The sequence below is a fragment of the Thamnophis sirtalis genome, unplaced genomic scaffold (assembly GCF_051295495.1).
Source record: "Thamnophis sirtalis isolate CommonGarterSnake01/CBP01778 unplaced genomic scaffold, rThaSir2_p1.2 scaffold_9, whole genome shotgun sequence".
NCBI lineage: Eukaryota > Metazoa > Chordata > Lepidosauria > Squamata > Natricidae > Thamnophis > Thamnophis sirtalis.
The window spans coordinates 28,018,656-28,035,095 of NW_028261389.1; the positions used below are offsets into that span (position 1 = coordinate 28,018,656).

At 39.5% G+C, this 16,440-nt stretch overlaps 1 protein-coding gene across 1 annotated transcript in view; it reads left to right on the forward strand.

Annotated features, from left to right (window-relative positions):
* Positions 1-16,440, forward strand: part of CSF2RB (colony stimulating factor 2 receptor subunit beta) — a 36,144-nt gene that overhangs the window by 16,668 nt on the left and 3,036 nt on the right. Inside the window, exons 6-13 of the mRNA XM_087723148.1 lie at positions 200-371; positions 5,292-5,424; positions 5,537-5,703; positions 7,867-8,015; positions 8,119-8,281; positions 9,383-9,473; positions 12,771-12,840; positions 14,845-14,924. Coding sequence (XP_087579274.1) covers positions 200-371; positions 5,292-5,424; positions 5,537-5,703; positions 7,867-8,015; positions 8,119-8,281; positions 9,383-9,473; positions 12,771-12,840; positions 14,845-14,924 — 1,025 coding nt within the window. The remainder of the gene's footprint in view (positions 1-199; positions 372-5,291; positions 5,425-5,536; positions 5,704-7,866; positions 8,016-8,118; positions 8,282-9,382; positions 9,474-12,770; positions 12,841-14,844; positions 14,925-16,440) is intronic.

The window sequence follows — 16,440 nt, forward strand, 5'->3', positions numbered from 1 at the left end:
CCCAATATTATTACAGTTTTCCATAATTTTCCATCAGATAAATTAGTTGTTCTGAATTATATAATACCCAATATTTAAGCAAAGGAACTCATTGCATTAAATAAAAAATACGTTTAGAATGTTTATTTTCCTAGAACACATACATGTGCTTATTTTTTTCCCATATTTTTATACCAATCTCTCTCCTTATACGCTCTAGGAATCTTCCTCTGTATTGGTCTCAAATAAGTCTCATTATTGTCTCCGACACAGTAACCTTGTGCCTGGCAGCAGGTATGTTGCCAGGGTTAGAAGCAAGCCAAGTCCAGATAGTGAATTTTCTGGCCGTTATAGCGACTGGAGTCCAGTGGTTACTTGGCAAACACCAGGAAGTAAGTTGAAAAAGAAGAGAACTTTGTGTGATTACGGACTGGGGGGAAAAAATGAAAGTTTGATGTTTGCAGATGCTTTAAATTTCTGGAAAGGATCCCCACCAGCTGGATAAAATGTAGGCACCCACTGCAATGTATGGTGATTATGATTTGAATTTTTTTACAGCATGAACATCTTTAGTGACTCTTCTCAAAGCAGCTTCTGTGTCAGCAATAGAATGCACAGTTTCAGGGAAGGAAGTTGTCTAGAAATATGGACATACAAGAGAGTAAGACTTAAGTAATAACTTAAGCAACATAAAACTTTATGTGAAAAAAAAACCATTTAAGGCAAGAAACTGATGTCACTACTTTTTGTAACACCGGCAGTGAGTTACTCCAGATACTTTGTCACTAAAAGGAAGTGGTTGAATACAGTAAATGTTGCTAAACCCCTCCCCCCCACTTATCCTTTTCAACTTTCCTTTTCTGTTGTTCTGTTTATCTCTTTTCAACTGGTGTATTTTCAGGATGATGTTCCCGCAAACTCTGTTATAATTTTGTACTTATCCTTCCCTATTCCCTTCCTTTTCTTCAAAGGGGAAAGGGGAGAGAAGGAAGGAAGAGGAAAGGAGAGGAAGGAGGGAAGGGATAGAAAGAGAAGGAGAGAGGGGAAGAGGGGAAGAGGAAGAGAGGAGTAGGGGAGAGGTAAGGGAAGTAGGAAAAGGAAAAGGAGAAGGGGAAGGGGAAGGAAAAAAGTAGAGAAGGGAGGGAGGGTGAAAAGAAAAGAAAAATAGGTTGGTGACAATACAAAGTGATATGGTAAAAAAAAGCAACCCAGGATGTATATTTTAACTTCTTATATGGAAAAACAAACATGTAAAAGTGATAAAGAAAAATAAGAACAATAACTATGTGAATGTATACCTGTAACTATATATAACAGCGTGGCACGACAAAACCGCGGTCCACTAAAGCGCGCCCAATTAAAGCGCGTTGCTGACGTCATCAGCAGCACGACAACAATGACCGCGGAGAAAAAAGGGCGCTTTAAAAAGCGCTTTTAAAGCAAGCCGATTCACATCGGTTTAGGTTTAGGTTTAGGTTTAGGTTTAGGGTTAGGGTTAGGTTAAGGGTTAGGGTTAGGTTTAGGGTTACGTTAAGCATTAGGGTTAGGTTTAGGGTTAGGTTAAGGGTTAGGTTTAGCGTTAGGTTTGGGGGGGTTAGGTTTAGGTTTACGCATTAATTTTAGCTTTACCGCTCACAGCGTGCTTTTTTCGCCGCGCTGTGATGACGTCAGGTACGTGGTTTCGTCGAGCGCGCTTTAGTCGACCGCGGTTTTGTGGTGGAACCATATAACAGAATAAAAATAAAAATAAAACATTTTATAAAAAAAGTTTTTACATTCTGGTTTTCAAGAGAGCTTCAAGTCAGTTTATTTTAGACAAGGAAAAGAGGTAAAGACAATGGCTGATAATAATTTCCTTATTGTTTTGGTTTGTAACAATTAATTCTATTACACTGAGAGCTAATCCAAAATGAACTCTTAAGATTTTCCAAGTGAGTAGTGAATCTTGAAAGGCCGTTTCAAGATACCTTTTGTAACTTCAAACCTTTCAGCATAGGAAGAAGAATTTACCAACTTATAAAACTATTGTCTTTGTACTTTCCCATTCTCTTTCCCTCTCTTTTAGCTAACTGGCCCTTCTAATCAATAAAGCTTTCCCTAGCTAGCTTTTTCTTGAAATGGTACTTATTCATTACATGCAGCTGTTCATTCTGTCCTTCTCCAGGGCATGATACACAAAGCATCTGTGGACTCTGTCTCACAAGTAGTAGGGATAGTTGTTAGTTTTATATATGTTCAGATGGCTTTAAAAGTGGATTAGGGACATTTACCAAGGCTAAGTTTAGCAGTGACTTTTAAATCACAATGACTACAGAAAGCCAGCTACAGATGCAATAGGCCATTGGAGAGATTTTCCAAAAAGCTTCAGTTCCACATCAGCAATGAGATGATGTCCTTTGTGTTTAGGCAACTTCATTACTGGTGGCTTGTCAGTGAAGAATGCTCCAATATATAGTTATTTTTAACTAATAGTGAACAGCCACTTCAAGTTTGCCTCTCAAATAACTCTGATGGGTGTTTTGTCTGTCCACGGGAGAGGAATTGGCTCCATTGTCAAGGGGCACTGAAGCAAAACTGCTATTGCATTAGAATCAGATCAGTTGGCAGAGGAGTTTTGCAACCCCGAGAAGTACAGAAACAACTACAAAAAACATTTTCTTTCTTTTTGTGAAAGGATGAATATTTGTAGGATAAAAAAAGATGGACAATAGGATAGTGGAATAGGACAGCTAACAGGGTTCCAAGTAACACCCCCAATGAAAGAAGGCTCTGAGGCATGAAGTTCCTCAAAGTTCCATTTTATTAGATATGTCACATTGGCACATCTGGGAAAACCCGAATCTGAAAGCTTCCAGATTTTCCCCACCCAAATGAAAGTCCACATCCCTGCCTAGCACCCACATGTCCATCACATGGCCAATCAGGCACCATCCCAATCATACCCCTCCAGGTGCAGGGCAATATATCCTTGACTCTCTGAGAAAGGAATGTTATTTTGACTATATATCTCCCATACTCCATATAATCCCCCTTCCCATTTTCCCACAGCATTAAATGTGGCAGGCTGGAAGGCCCAATGCAAAAGACGGCTTTCAGATATGAATGAAGTTCCTTGGCAACCAATTATAGATTGGCTGACAAATTTGTGTTGAACTATTAACCAGAAACAGCACCCATAATCAAGCGTTCTGAGAATAAGGAGGCAAAACAGAAGCTTCTCTTACTGAGAGGGAGCCCATGAGAGGGAAATGTTCATTGCTGGCCACTTGAAACAGGCCCATGTTGAGAAAGCCCTGAGGCCAGGTTAGATCATAAAATGGTCAGAGTAACCCAGGTGAGCAACCCTGTTGAACTTTGAGGTGAGCATGCAAGAACCACAAGAAAAAGATTCTCCGCTTTGTACAAATTATTAGGCAGCAACAGCTACTAGTGTGGATTTGTTCTTGTGTGTCAATGTTATGTTGAAAGCTTCCTGTTTCTCAAAGGACTGTTTCCTCAGGGCTTCCATTTTGCCTCCTTATTCTCAGAGTACTTGATTACTTAGTTTGGGGGTTGTTTTTGAGCTTAATTTATGGTTGAAATTGGCAAACATTTCATTGCTGGCATTGTGCATCTTTTTACACACTTCTCTGAATTTCTTTGTACTGTAAAAGAGATCCCTCATAGTATCTTCCCTTGGGTTTTGGTTGTGCAAAACCAAAAACCGTACAGACTGCCAGAAAAAGAACCACCATTCAAATCTTTTATCCAGTTTGTAACTAACTAGATGCAGTAACACTAGATTCCCCCACCTGTGAACATTTCATTGAAATTTTTCTCTTCTTTGAAAAAAAGAAATCCCTGAAAGCAAATTATCCTTGCGGTGGCTCAGTGGCTAACACGCTGAGCTTGTCGATCAGAAAGATCAGCAGTTTGGTGGTTTGAAACCCTAGTGCCACGTAACAGAGTGAGCTCCCGTTACTTGTCCCAGCTTCTGCCAACCTAGCAGTTCGAAAGCATATAAAAATGCTAGCAGAAAAATAGGAACCACCTTTGGTAGGAAGGTATCAGTCTTCGGACAGCTCTGGCTCTTCGGCTTTGAAATGGAGACGAGCACCATCCCCTAGAGCTGGAAATGACACATACATGTGTGAGGGTAACCTTAACCTTTACCTAATCAAGGGACAACTGCTACAGGATAATTTTTCAACACTTACACCATAATAGCCCATCTTAGTTTGAATGTTTGCTAGGACTGGAACATCTATTTGTTCATAGGTGTTAAAACATTAATGAGGACTTGATGTTAGGAAGGGTATTGATGTCTTCTAGGACAAAAATATTCTGTTTTTATGAAAAAGTAAGGACTTTCTTCACCATATTATATACACTGTATACATTATGCTGAATACATTCTTTAAAAAATCCTGACATAGATGGATAGTTATTTTCAGGTGCTTCAGTGTATAGTCATGATGGCCACATGACCACAGAAGCCTCTTTGGACAATGTTGGCTCCCTTGGATAGGAAACTGCCGAGGTGGCGCAGTGATTAGGGTGCAGTACTGCAGGCCACTTCAGCTGACTGTTATCTGCAGTTCAGCAGTTCAAATCTCACCGGCTCAAGGTTGACTCAGCCTTCCATCCTTCCGAGGTGGGTGAAATGAGGGTTCCACCACAAAACCGCGTTCGACTAAAGCGTGCTCGATGAAACCGCGTACCTGACGTCATCACAGCGCGACGAAAAAAGCACGCTGTGAACGCTAAAGCTAAAATTAACCCCTAAACCTAAACCTAACCCCCCTAAACCTAACCCTAAACCTAACCCTAAACCTAACCCTTAACCTAACCCTAAACCTAACCCTAAACCTAACCCTTAACCTAACGCTAAACCTAACCCTAACCCTAAACCTAACCCTTACCTTAACTTGAATCGGCTTGCTTTCAAAGCACTTTTTAAAGCGCCCTTTTTTCTCCGCGGTCGCTGTTGTCGCGCTGCTGATGACGTCAGCGACGCGGTTTAATCGGGCGCGCTTTAGTGGACCGCGGTTTTGTCGTGCCACGGAAATGAGGACCCAGACTGTGGGGGCAATATGCTGACTCTGTAAACTGCTTAGAGAGGGCTGAAAGCCCTATGAAGCGGTATATAAGTCTAACTGCTATTGCTAAACTGAGATGAGTACTACCCCCTAGAGTCAGACACAACTGGACAGAGGAAACCTAGACCTTTTTCTTCATTTTCATTTTAGCAACGCTCTTTATCAAATTCTTCCTCCTTATTGTTGTCACATTTTGCACAAGTTCAATAAATATATTTCCGATTTCTCTGTCAGATGATGCTGTGCACCAGAATCTTCAATGTTATTTTAATGGAGTTGATCGACTCAAATGCAGTTGGGAGGTGAGACAAGAAGTCAGCAATTCTATCTTGTTCACACTCTTCTACAAAGACAAACCTGGATCAGAGTAAGAAACTATCTTTAAATCAAATATTTCCCCAAATGACCTACTTTTGGATTTTTTTAAATTTAATATACATTTTTTACAAGTTCTCTCTGTTGTTTTTGTTTATACGCAGAGAGATGGAATGCTCTGAAGTCCATCAAGTACCCCTTTTAAGCAATAATGCCACTTATGTATTGCAAAGCTGTGAGATCAATGTCACCAACCCCAACAAGCAAAGTCAATATTTTGTTCGTGTGGTACCGAAAGAAGAAGCAAAGGAGATCGACATGTATCTGAACAGTAAGTCCCTTTAGAGAATGTCTACCTATTTCACAGAAACATATACTAACTCCTGTAATTCTTGATTCTCTTATTTGGATTATAACCAATACAGAGTATTAAAAGAGCAAACATGCAGATAAAATGGATTGACTCTACGATCTTCTCTAGGATATGTCCTGCTGATTAAGGAGGATTTAGGTATGGCCTGAAGACACATGATCTCACAACTTTACTGAAATTAAACAACCCTGGATTTTATCAGTGCCTAAATTAGAAAATCTCACATACTTTGCGCTGAATTCCATAATAAAGATGGGATTTGACATAATCAAAACAATAATCATCTAACTAACCACTGTGGCATGTCTGAAATAGAGACTAGATTAAGATTGTGAACAATCCATGTTCAAGTTTGTCCCCAGTAGTTACCTGGCGGCTTCTCATGTCACCATTGCAGTGTTTAACATATTCACTTTGTAGGTTCAACTGTAGTAGCCTTTTATAAACCCTGGCTGTCAGATGTTCGTCATTAGTACTGTTGGAAGAAATGTCCTTCTGGGTTCGGTTCCAAGTAGGGAAAAAGACACTGGAAACTTGGAGGCTGCTTGGAAAGATGGTTTAATGGTGAACAGGATCACATGGCTTGAGTTCCTGAACAGAAAAGAGGGAATCACATGCTTCAAGATGTTGGGTGAAGAAGAAAAAGGGACTGAGATGTCAAAAGTCCCAGGTTTTATGCCCTCTGTTGGCCCCTGCCCCATGGCCTCCCATTCCTGTGCAAGAAATGCACTCTGATTGGTTGTCAGACTCCCATGGGGCCATGCAGGGGCAACTCTGTAGGCTGTGTTTTGAGTCCAAGTTTGGTTGACCATTGCTTCTTCCCAGGTGCCATGTGTGAGATGAGTAGAAGGCTAATTCTACCTTTGTTATGTAGAATAGACTGACCCAGGCCCCTAGTGGCCCATTGACAAAGGTGGGAGCCTACTTCTCTTTTTAGGGGAAACATTCTGCCTTTTTAATATTTCCTAGGATATTTCATTCTTCTAGGAGAGGGGTGGGTGCTAACTTCGTACAGTACAAAATACAAAACAAAACCTTTTAATAAAAACATAATGAATAAAGGAATGCAGGCATCCTGTTGTTTTTGATTTTGTGTTTTAGCATCAAAACAATAATAATTCAATGGGTGCACAAAAGAAAAGATGTTAGTAAAAGAGAGAATGTGGCAAATGGATGATAACATATTCATGATACAAACATCTAGGAGGGAAAAGACGAAGGAAACAATTGCTAAAAGAAAAGTGTCCGCCAATGGCATTTGCATGGATGGGAGAGTTAACCATATAAGGGTAAACCACTGAGACTTGTTTTCTCTGTCATGTGGAATTGTCCAAAACAGAATTTCTTAATCTTGGCAAAGTGAAGATGGGTGAACTTTAACTTAGCTTAATAAAGTTGTCTAAAACTCAGAATTAGTTTCTTTTGCACATGATAGAGGGCAGCAAAGGATGTTTCATTGGTGACTGTTGTTCCAGCTGAACAAAAAGGCTTTTGTTTTGTTTTATATCGATATGAATTTACTAGTATTTGCATATTTCTGCTAAAAAAACACAAAGCTATTGATATATATTTTTTCAAATGAAAGAAAGTAAAACTCTAATTTTTCTGAGTTTGAATTCTTATATGTTATCCTTATGTTTACAATGCTGAATTAAGGTTGCCAGTTTGTTTTCCTAGCAAGTTTCCTTCCCCGGATAAGTTAACATTATATACTGGGATGTTATGAAAGACTAATTCTTTGAATCTGACCTAGGCAGATGTACAAGGATATCAGTGGTGGGTTTCAAAATTTTTTGGAACCTCTTCTGTAGATGTGGCCTGCTTTCTGGGTCCACTGGTGGAACCTCTTCTAACCGATTCAGTAGATTTGACGAACCAGTTCTACCGAATAGGTGCGAACTGGTAGGAACCCATCTCTGAAGCATATCATCTGAATCAGGTGTTGTTGTTTTTTAAGATGAGCTTACTAATATTAGGAATATTCCTCTTCATTGTGAAATTCAGAAAAAATCTAACGAGGGGAAGAATTAGAGAGATGTAATGTATTTTAGAGCCTGAAAGAGAGTTAGAATCTTACAAAAATTAAATTAATCTCTTGATATATTCTTTTGTTTCTTCTAGTCAAGCCACACCCACCTTATAACCTGTCCATGTCAGTATTTGATGGTCCTAAGTACATCCTCCACTGGGACTCCAAAAAGATCAGTCATGACTTTGATGTGAAAAAGAGATATGAGATTTCATACTGGGAAACTGGAAAACCTTTAAAGGTAAGAAGGAATAGATTGCTTCATACAGCAAACAGATTATGCTTTTGTTTGCCCTCATGTAATTTGATTTTCCTCCCTCTTATCTTTTTTTGCTTCCTTTCAGGCCCAAGTAATGAACAGTGCAAACGAGGAATTTACCTTCACTTCAAATTTCCTGGAACTGGGCAAAAATTACATAGCAAAGGTGCGAACAATAGTAAACGGTGAAGGTTACGAAGGTTATTGGAGTGAATGGAGTGAGGAATTTCACTGGCAAACCACCAGTGGTAAGTTAAGAATGTACACTAATCTTCTTTTGGTCTTTATTGGCAAATAGTTTATGTTATCGTCATAAGACAAAATATAATATATAATGCATGCATTTGGCTTAGGTTGTGACCCAGAGTCACTCAAATTGTGATGAACCAACATATGCATCAAATTAATTTATTTTTTCCAAAACAATATCACAGTGGGATCTTTTGTGGATGGAGTGGTGTGTGCATGTGCACACACACTTCTTATTTATTTATTTCAAAACATCAATTAGATATTACTTTTCATCAAAAGTACTGAAATAATTTAGAAATAAATGCTCTGAATTAAGGAACAGAAATAATGAAAACAGTGAAATAAACTGCAGTTATGCAACTATTTAAAAAATAAATACAATCTGTGCAAATTATGTGATTGCATGCAAAAGGCCACACGTTCGGTCCCTGAGATCTCCAGGAGGAGCAGTGGTGGGATTTAGTCGTTTCTTACAGGTTCGGTAGAACTGGTAGCTAACTTTTTTGGTGCAGTTCGGCAAACTGGCTGAATAGCATGCTCCCCATGCCTGGCCCCTCCTCACCCTTTTCTTCCCACCTACTCCTCACCTCGATGCTTGGTTGCTGACCCAGTCACTTGGCCACGGATCTGGTTGGGCGGCAGGGCCAGTAGCTGGGCGTGACAAGAGTGGCTGGGAAGGGAGAGGTGCAGCATGGCTGGGCATGGCAAAGAGAGGCTGGGCAAGGCGAGGTGCCCCTCAATGTGAGTGATGCTGAGTTGGCCACGCCCACTCAGTCACATGACCACCCAAGACACACTTACCCAGCCGGTCACTGGGGCAGAGAACCGGTGGTTAAATTATTTGAATCCCACCACTGAGGTAGAGCTGTGAAAATTCCTGCCTAATTCTTGAGATATCTTCTCTTTGCCAAGTTGTAGTAGAAGTGGAACAGTATCCTGGATGACATATAGTTTCCCAAGCATCTTCAAAGGCAGCCCACTCAGATATAATTCCACACTGTACTGTGGTCTGATCTGGTTGTTTTTGTTCTTTTCTTCCTAAAACTTGCTTTAATAGTTCATTTAATTGATATTTTTAATACTCTATTCTGTTTTAGGTTTTCCTCTCTGGGGTATATTGCTAATAACAGTGGTCTGCATCATCTTGATGATGGGAGGAATCTGCTTTTGCCAAAAATATCTTATAAGGTATGACTGATGTACATTTTAACACCTTAGCATAACAGAGGTGGGAAAGTTAAAAGAAAGTATGGAGTTCAAAATCAGACCAGATCATCTGAAGAACACATAGGATAGGTCAGTTGGAGCAGAGGCATAGTTGATTCCGGAGCTTACACGAAGTACAGTAATCAAAGAGGTTCTAACAGAGTTATAGCTGTCGAGTGATTATCTTTCTATCTTGTCCTTTATTCCTCCCAGAAACAGAGCCCACCCACTAGAAATCATTGGAAACTATGATTAGCTGGATGACCAAAAGGGAGGTTTGGTGGTTAAGCACCCTGCTGATTTTGTGTGGGTTTTCCACTTATTTGCCATATCAGCTGGCTTCTTGCTTAATTAACAGTTGCAGCTGGAGGTGGGAAACACAGAAGAAGGGATCTTTTGTCTATCGTGAAAGGAATGTTTATCTCCACCTCTTTGTCAAGTTCTTTATCTTTTGTTTAAGTGTAATTTCTTGCCTTTTGCCCTGGAAAATAGCTGTGAGGTTGGGATTTTAGGAACAAGGGAAGATTGAATGGGAGATTCCTCCCCACAATAGCAAGCAGCTATGCTAAGAATGCTCTGTTCATCTCTCTTAACTCAAGTCTTACTGTGACCTTCCCCAATTTGTTACATTCAGATATGCCAAGACGACAAGTGACAGAATTCTAGCTGGGTATTCCAGGCATTGTAGTCACAATGCATCTAGAAAGCACTAGGTTGGAGTTAGCTGTTTCAAATCTTGAAGGCAATTTCAAGCATTATATGAAAGCTGCTTTGCTATGTAGCCAAAGATCTCAGGGCTCCTTGGATTGCTGGTTTCAGAAATCTGCTAAGTAAACAATTGACTGAATTTTGGGATCCTGGTTTGTAACTAAGTATAAGGTTCCAAATAAAATTACTATATTGCCATTATCTCATCACTTTCCCCTTGTGTGAACCCAGCAAAAATTTTTTAGAGAAAACCTAAGAATTTCTGCTAGCTCAACAACGTTATGTCTATTTTTTGTAGAATTATTTTTTTGAACATGACATAATTGGGTTAAACTGAGCTTTCTTTGCCTCACTGACTTTATCTACAATTGTCCCAAGCCGCTGGGAAGTTTTTGCAGACTTTACTTCCATTATACGGCCTCAGGTCTGAATAGTTCTCTGTAGCCTTGTTCCAGTAGCTGTACTCTTTGGGAGTAAATACATGTGCACTGCTATCTACATGTTTTCCAGTGAAAATTCCAAGCAACACAAAGCACATCCTTTTTCAATGTGCTGTATTCTAATCAGTTTGTACATGATTTGCCTTTTTTTTTTTGCTGGGAATTATTTTAGATGCTGAGCTTGTCGATCAGTATGGTCGGAAGTTCGATGGTTCGAATCCCTAGCGCCCGCGTAACAGAGTGAGCTCCCGTTACTTGTCCCAGCTTCTGCCAACCTAGCAGTTAGAAAGCATGTAAAAATGCAAGTAGAAAAATAGCGACCACCTTTGGTGGGAAGTTAACAGCATTCCGTGCGCCTTTGGCATTTAGTCATGCCAGCCACATAACCATAGAGGCGTTTTCATCTCGGTTTTGAAACGGAGATGAGCACTGCCCCCTAGTGTTGGAAATGACTAGCACATATGTGCGAGGGAAACCTTTACCTTTATATAAGACTATTTTGTTTTGTGCAATGTCACTTGGCCCAGATAACCGATTTGTATATGTAGATATTTAACATCTTGGGCAATAAGCTATTACATGACACCCAGGATCATTTTCTTCATTCCATTCATCCTCACAAATATCAGATCCACTAAACTAAAAAAAAACCCAGATCCACTAGTATTGCACAATTTCTCTGCATAATTTCTCCTCCCAGCAAATGCTGGCTTCATTCAACCTGTCTGTCAAAAGTTGTCAGACTTCTGAGAAACTCAGTCAAAATTTAACTGTGGCTGGGAGGCTACATGTAAGATTAATTTTAAAATCCCTTACAAGAATATTTGTGGTCAAAGTATTATTTTTGTCGCTTGCTGCTGTTTACTTTATTTTATTTTATCTAAATTTTAAGTTTATGATTAAGGACTGAAGGCAAATTTACATGGTGTTTTCAGACATGTTGATCTGAAAGTCTCTAATAGCTTACAAATTAGTTAACAAGCAATTTCTGAAAGTGGTTAGAAAAGGAACTTTGTGAGTTTTTAAAAGGCCCAACTGTGGTTGCAAGCAAGATGGCTATTCTCATGGTCTCCCAGTTCTAAAAAAAAACATCTGGAACCAAGATGAAGCAAATATATAGAACACATTGGGCAATCTCCCTTTTATAACTTATCTGGAGACGTTCCAGACCTCTCTTCATTCTTTGATACAGCCATCAACTGCATGTTTCATGGAGCCATCCAGAGGTGGTATTCAGCAGGTTCTGACCAGTTCTGGAAAACCGGTAGTGGAAATTTTGAGTAGTTTGGAGAACCGGTAAATACCACCTCTGAATGGGCCTGCCCCCATCTATTCTCTGCCTCCCGAGTCCCAGGTGATTGGGTGGGACTGGGGATTTTGCAGTAACCTTCCCCTGGGGTGGGGAGGGAATGGAGATACTACAGTATCCTTCCTCTGCCATTCCCACCAAGCCATTCCCACCAAGCCATGCCATGCCCACAGAACTGGTAGTAATTTTTTTTTGAATCCCACCACTGCCATTATCTTCAGTCTACCATTTCTACCTCCAAACCAATTCAATCAGTTCTTTGTCTTATCCTTACTCATTTTTGGAGGGAAGTCCTCAAAGGTCATGGGTAACAATAAAATGGAAACAGATAAAGTACGGGTGCAATCAACTGGAGTCAGTTCCTCAGTTGAGATTTTGAAGTGAAACTATCTGAAGGGGTTAAGGATTTTAGAGCCTAGGCCAAATATTGTCCTTTCCCATTTTGCAACTGGCTCCTGCTTCTTTGGTTCATATCACTCTTTTCTGTTGACATCAGTTCCAGGATTTGGAGCAGGTCCTAAGTCCTTCGGATTTTATTAGATTCATATTTTAGCAGCTCAGCCAATAAGGTGATTTGAAAGAATGATAGGAGATTTCTTGTAGCATCCAGATTTAAACCAAAGGAAATTACCTAAGATAAGTAGAATAGCAGCAAAAGCTGAACTGGCTATCAGGTGAATATGGAGTGGGGACTTGACTGCCCACTCACTATTGCCTTTGTGTGGCAGCTGCCAAAGTAAAGGCGAGGTTTTGGTGCTGGTTGAACAGAAGCAGGTATACTCTTGGTGAATTCTCTGAATTAAATTTATGCTTTTACTGCAGCAAGAAAAAGAAATGGGAAGCAAACATTCCAAGTCCTCCAAAGACGTTTCTTCATCCCAATTTTTTTCCGGTAAGAAAGATTTTTTTCTAAAAACATGACTTATTAACGTATCCAAACTCGAGTGCAGAAAATATGACTTCAGCAATAGAGTGGTCAATGCCTGGAATGCTCTGCCTGACTCCGTTGTTACTTCCTCTAACCCCCATAGTTTTAACCTTAAACTGTCTACTGTGGACCTCACCCCATTCCTAAGAGGTCTGTAAGGGGGCGTGTATAAGCGCACCAGCCTGCCTACCATGCCTGTCCTACTATCCCCATTTATTTGTACTTATTTCATGTGCTCATGTCCATGTTTATACATACCTGCTATCTCGTGCATGTTCGACAAACTAAATAAATAAAAATAAATAAATATAATACACTTTTAAGCCAAAATAATAGGGCCATAAAAAGAAAAGAGATGAAAGAAATATGAAATTATTTACAACAGATTCTTTAGCAGGTGAACAGAATCTAGGCTTAATGTTAAATCACACCCTGGCCAAGGGCTACCCCCTGCTAGGGAATGATACCTTGGGAGCCAAACTTGGGAAAGACTGTTCTTAGGGCACTTGCTGTCCTTCAGTCTACAAGGTTATGGAATCCAAATCTAGGAGGCATAAGCATATGACCCATATGGTGATGTAAAAAAAGAAGCAAATCTAAACTGAAAAAAGTCACATGCTGTCTCCTAAAGCTTCACAATGGGAGTTTGCGCATGGATGAGAAGAGAGTCACTATTCTATTGTACCACAAAATAGGCTGAGTCTTTGCACCATTGCTAGACCTAATTTGGGCCAATCTTGTGTGTTGCCATATAATTTCATTATAATTTCACAAACAGCCTTTATTATGTTTTAGACATTGTAATATTTGGCCAGAGATTTAATCTTTAATCTTTTAAAATCACCTCCCTAAATATCAACACAGTTAACTACTTAAGTCAATAAGGAGATGATATATCAGCACAGCTTATGTTGCATCATCTCGCTTTCTACCGTCTGTACCCTTTGATTGCTGGCTTCTGCAGAACTTCTAGTATTGTAGACAACATGCAGCAGCAAATAGCTGAGGAGGAGAACTGGTGGCCCATAAATCCCCAAAAGATAATCTCTTAATTTAGTGTTTAGTTAAAAGTTTGTTTATTCTGTTTGGATTTTTGGATTACTAAGGATTTTTTAGGAATTGGGGGAGTCAAATTGCATGTTTTACATCCCTGAATATTGTGTTCCTCCTCAACATTCATTTATAAAAAATGTAAAACGACGGATCAGGGGAATCTGGGTAAGAAGGATAAATCAACCTAGGAAATAGGGAAAAGCATGCCTAAACCTGCTTACCTTGAAACTGCTGTTGTAGCCACTTTCTATTCAAAATGGTAAGTTTTAGGTTTATGTGAATTCTAAAGAAGCCATGCAGTGCGGGAGAGAAGAATTCTATCTGTGTGAAGTCAGTTGCATATGAATATCAAGTCTTTAGATACAGAACTGCTGTAGGACACTACTAGAAATGAAAAAACATGTTGAGATGGTTAGTTTAACAGAATACAAAATAACAGAATTGGAAGGGACCTTGGAGATCTTCTAGTCCAACCCCCTGCTCAAACATGGGACCCTATACCATTCCAAACAAATGGCTGTCTGATTAATTGTTCTGTCAGGAAATTTCTCCTTAAGTCTAGGTTGGGTCTTGCTTTGATAAATTTCTATCTGTTACTTCTTTTCCTGCACTCAGGTGCTTCAGAGAATGGTGGCTTTTCCATGTGACAGCCCCTCAAATATTGGACGATTGCAATCATATCACCCTGTAAATCTTTTCTTCATCATACCAGTTCTTGCAATTCATCATGTGTTTTAGTCTCTTAGTTGCTCTTCTCTGCAACCTTTAAAAAGTCTCAACCTCTTTTTCATATTATGGTGATCAAAACTGGGTGCAGTATTACAAATGTGTTGTGTGTACAGGTCTTTTTGAACATCTCTTTATTTTAGCATCTTAATCGAGATTGGGCTGCAATCTATTCTTGTTTCATTTTAGAAAGTGCAATTGGCAAGTCATTCAGAAGACACCAATGCTTTAGAAAAGGAAGAAATCCACCATTCCAGTACACTGGGCAAGTGAGTATACAAAGCTGAGAAACACACTACTGGAAGTCCAGTTCAAACCATTTTCACAAAACTATAAAGAAAGTGAACTATTAACTCAGAAATCCCTAGTATTGTGTTTGGTGTGGAACTAATTAATGTTCAGCACACCATGAGTCCAAAGAGAGGAAATTAGAGCTCAGATTAATCTATGAAAGCCTACATTCAATTATTTAAAGAGTGATTGGGCAGAGTTGGGGCAGTGGCTAGAATCAAGTATGGCAGGCTAATTCTGCCCAATGCCAGGAGTTTGATCCTGATGAGCTCAAGGTTGACTCAGCCTTCCATCCTTCCGAGGTTGGTAAAAAGAAGACCCAAATTGTTGGGGGCAATATGCTGACTCTGTAAACTGCTTAGATAGGGCTATAAAGCACTATGAAGCAGTATATAAGTCTAAGTGCTATTGCTATTAACAACTAGGATTTAAGCAAGATATATGCTAGAATCTATGCTAGGCAGGATCTATGCTTCGTATGTGGAAGGAATTATACTCTCAGTATTTCCTCAAAATTCAATTACCTTTTAGAAGACACACACAATAAATATAGTTCTAATTATTACTGAATATAAAAATCTGAAACAGAGGCAAACCCCAAAATATTAGGAATGTATAAGAAAGGCCAAATGCTTTTTAATCATATCAGAACATATCTTTTGTGGATTCTAATTGCTACCATTTTTTAAAAATCCAGTAATTTTCTTTAGTGTTCAGATTTGTGAAAAAGTGAAAATGAAAATTGAAAAGTATAGGCAGGCTTATATTTTTGTATTTGCACATATTGAGTAACTTTTCAGTAAAAAGTCAATACTTTCTTGCCTGCTGAGATTTCTGACCAAGTGAGTTTTGAGTGCTCTGTTTTGCAGACTCAGAGAGTTAGCAATTAAGCCTTTTCAGGCCCTCTACAGCTGGTAGCTGGTTTGCACTTTACCCTTGCAAGCAGGCAGGTTGGACTCTGAAACCAATCTATCAAGGAATACTTCAAGACTCAGAGTTTACTTAGCAACCCATAGAAGCTGCAGTCCTTTTGGAAAAAAAAGTTGTAAATGTTTATAGAGAAGCATAAAATGTTAAAAGAAAAATATAACCAGGAGAACGAATTAGGCCTGTGATGTGCCAGAGGTCTCTGTGGGCATGGCATGAGTGCTGTTGCCAGCTGCTCTTTGAGTTTCCAGCATGTGCATGCACACCGGCCAACCGGTATTCATGGACACTGGAGTGCTGGAAACCCGAAGATCAGCTGGGCACCTGGTCTTTGGGTTTCTGGCACTCCAGCACGCATGTTCTGGTTTGGCCACTCGGTGTCGAAAAGGTTAGCCATCACTGAATTAGGCTGTTTGCTTATGGAGGAGCTAGAGATTACAATGAGGAGCTTAAACAAAGCAAAAAAAACCTGTAGATTGGGTCTTAAATTCAGTCAATGAGAAAGGCTATGAAGTTGTAAAAAAAAAAAAGCAATAGCAATAGCAATAGCAGTTAGACTTATATACC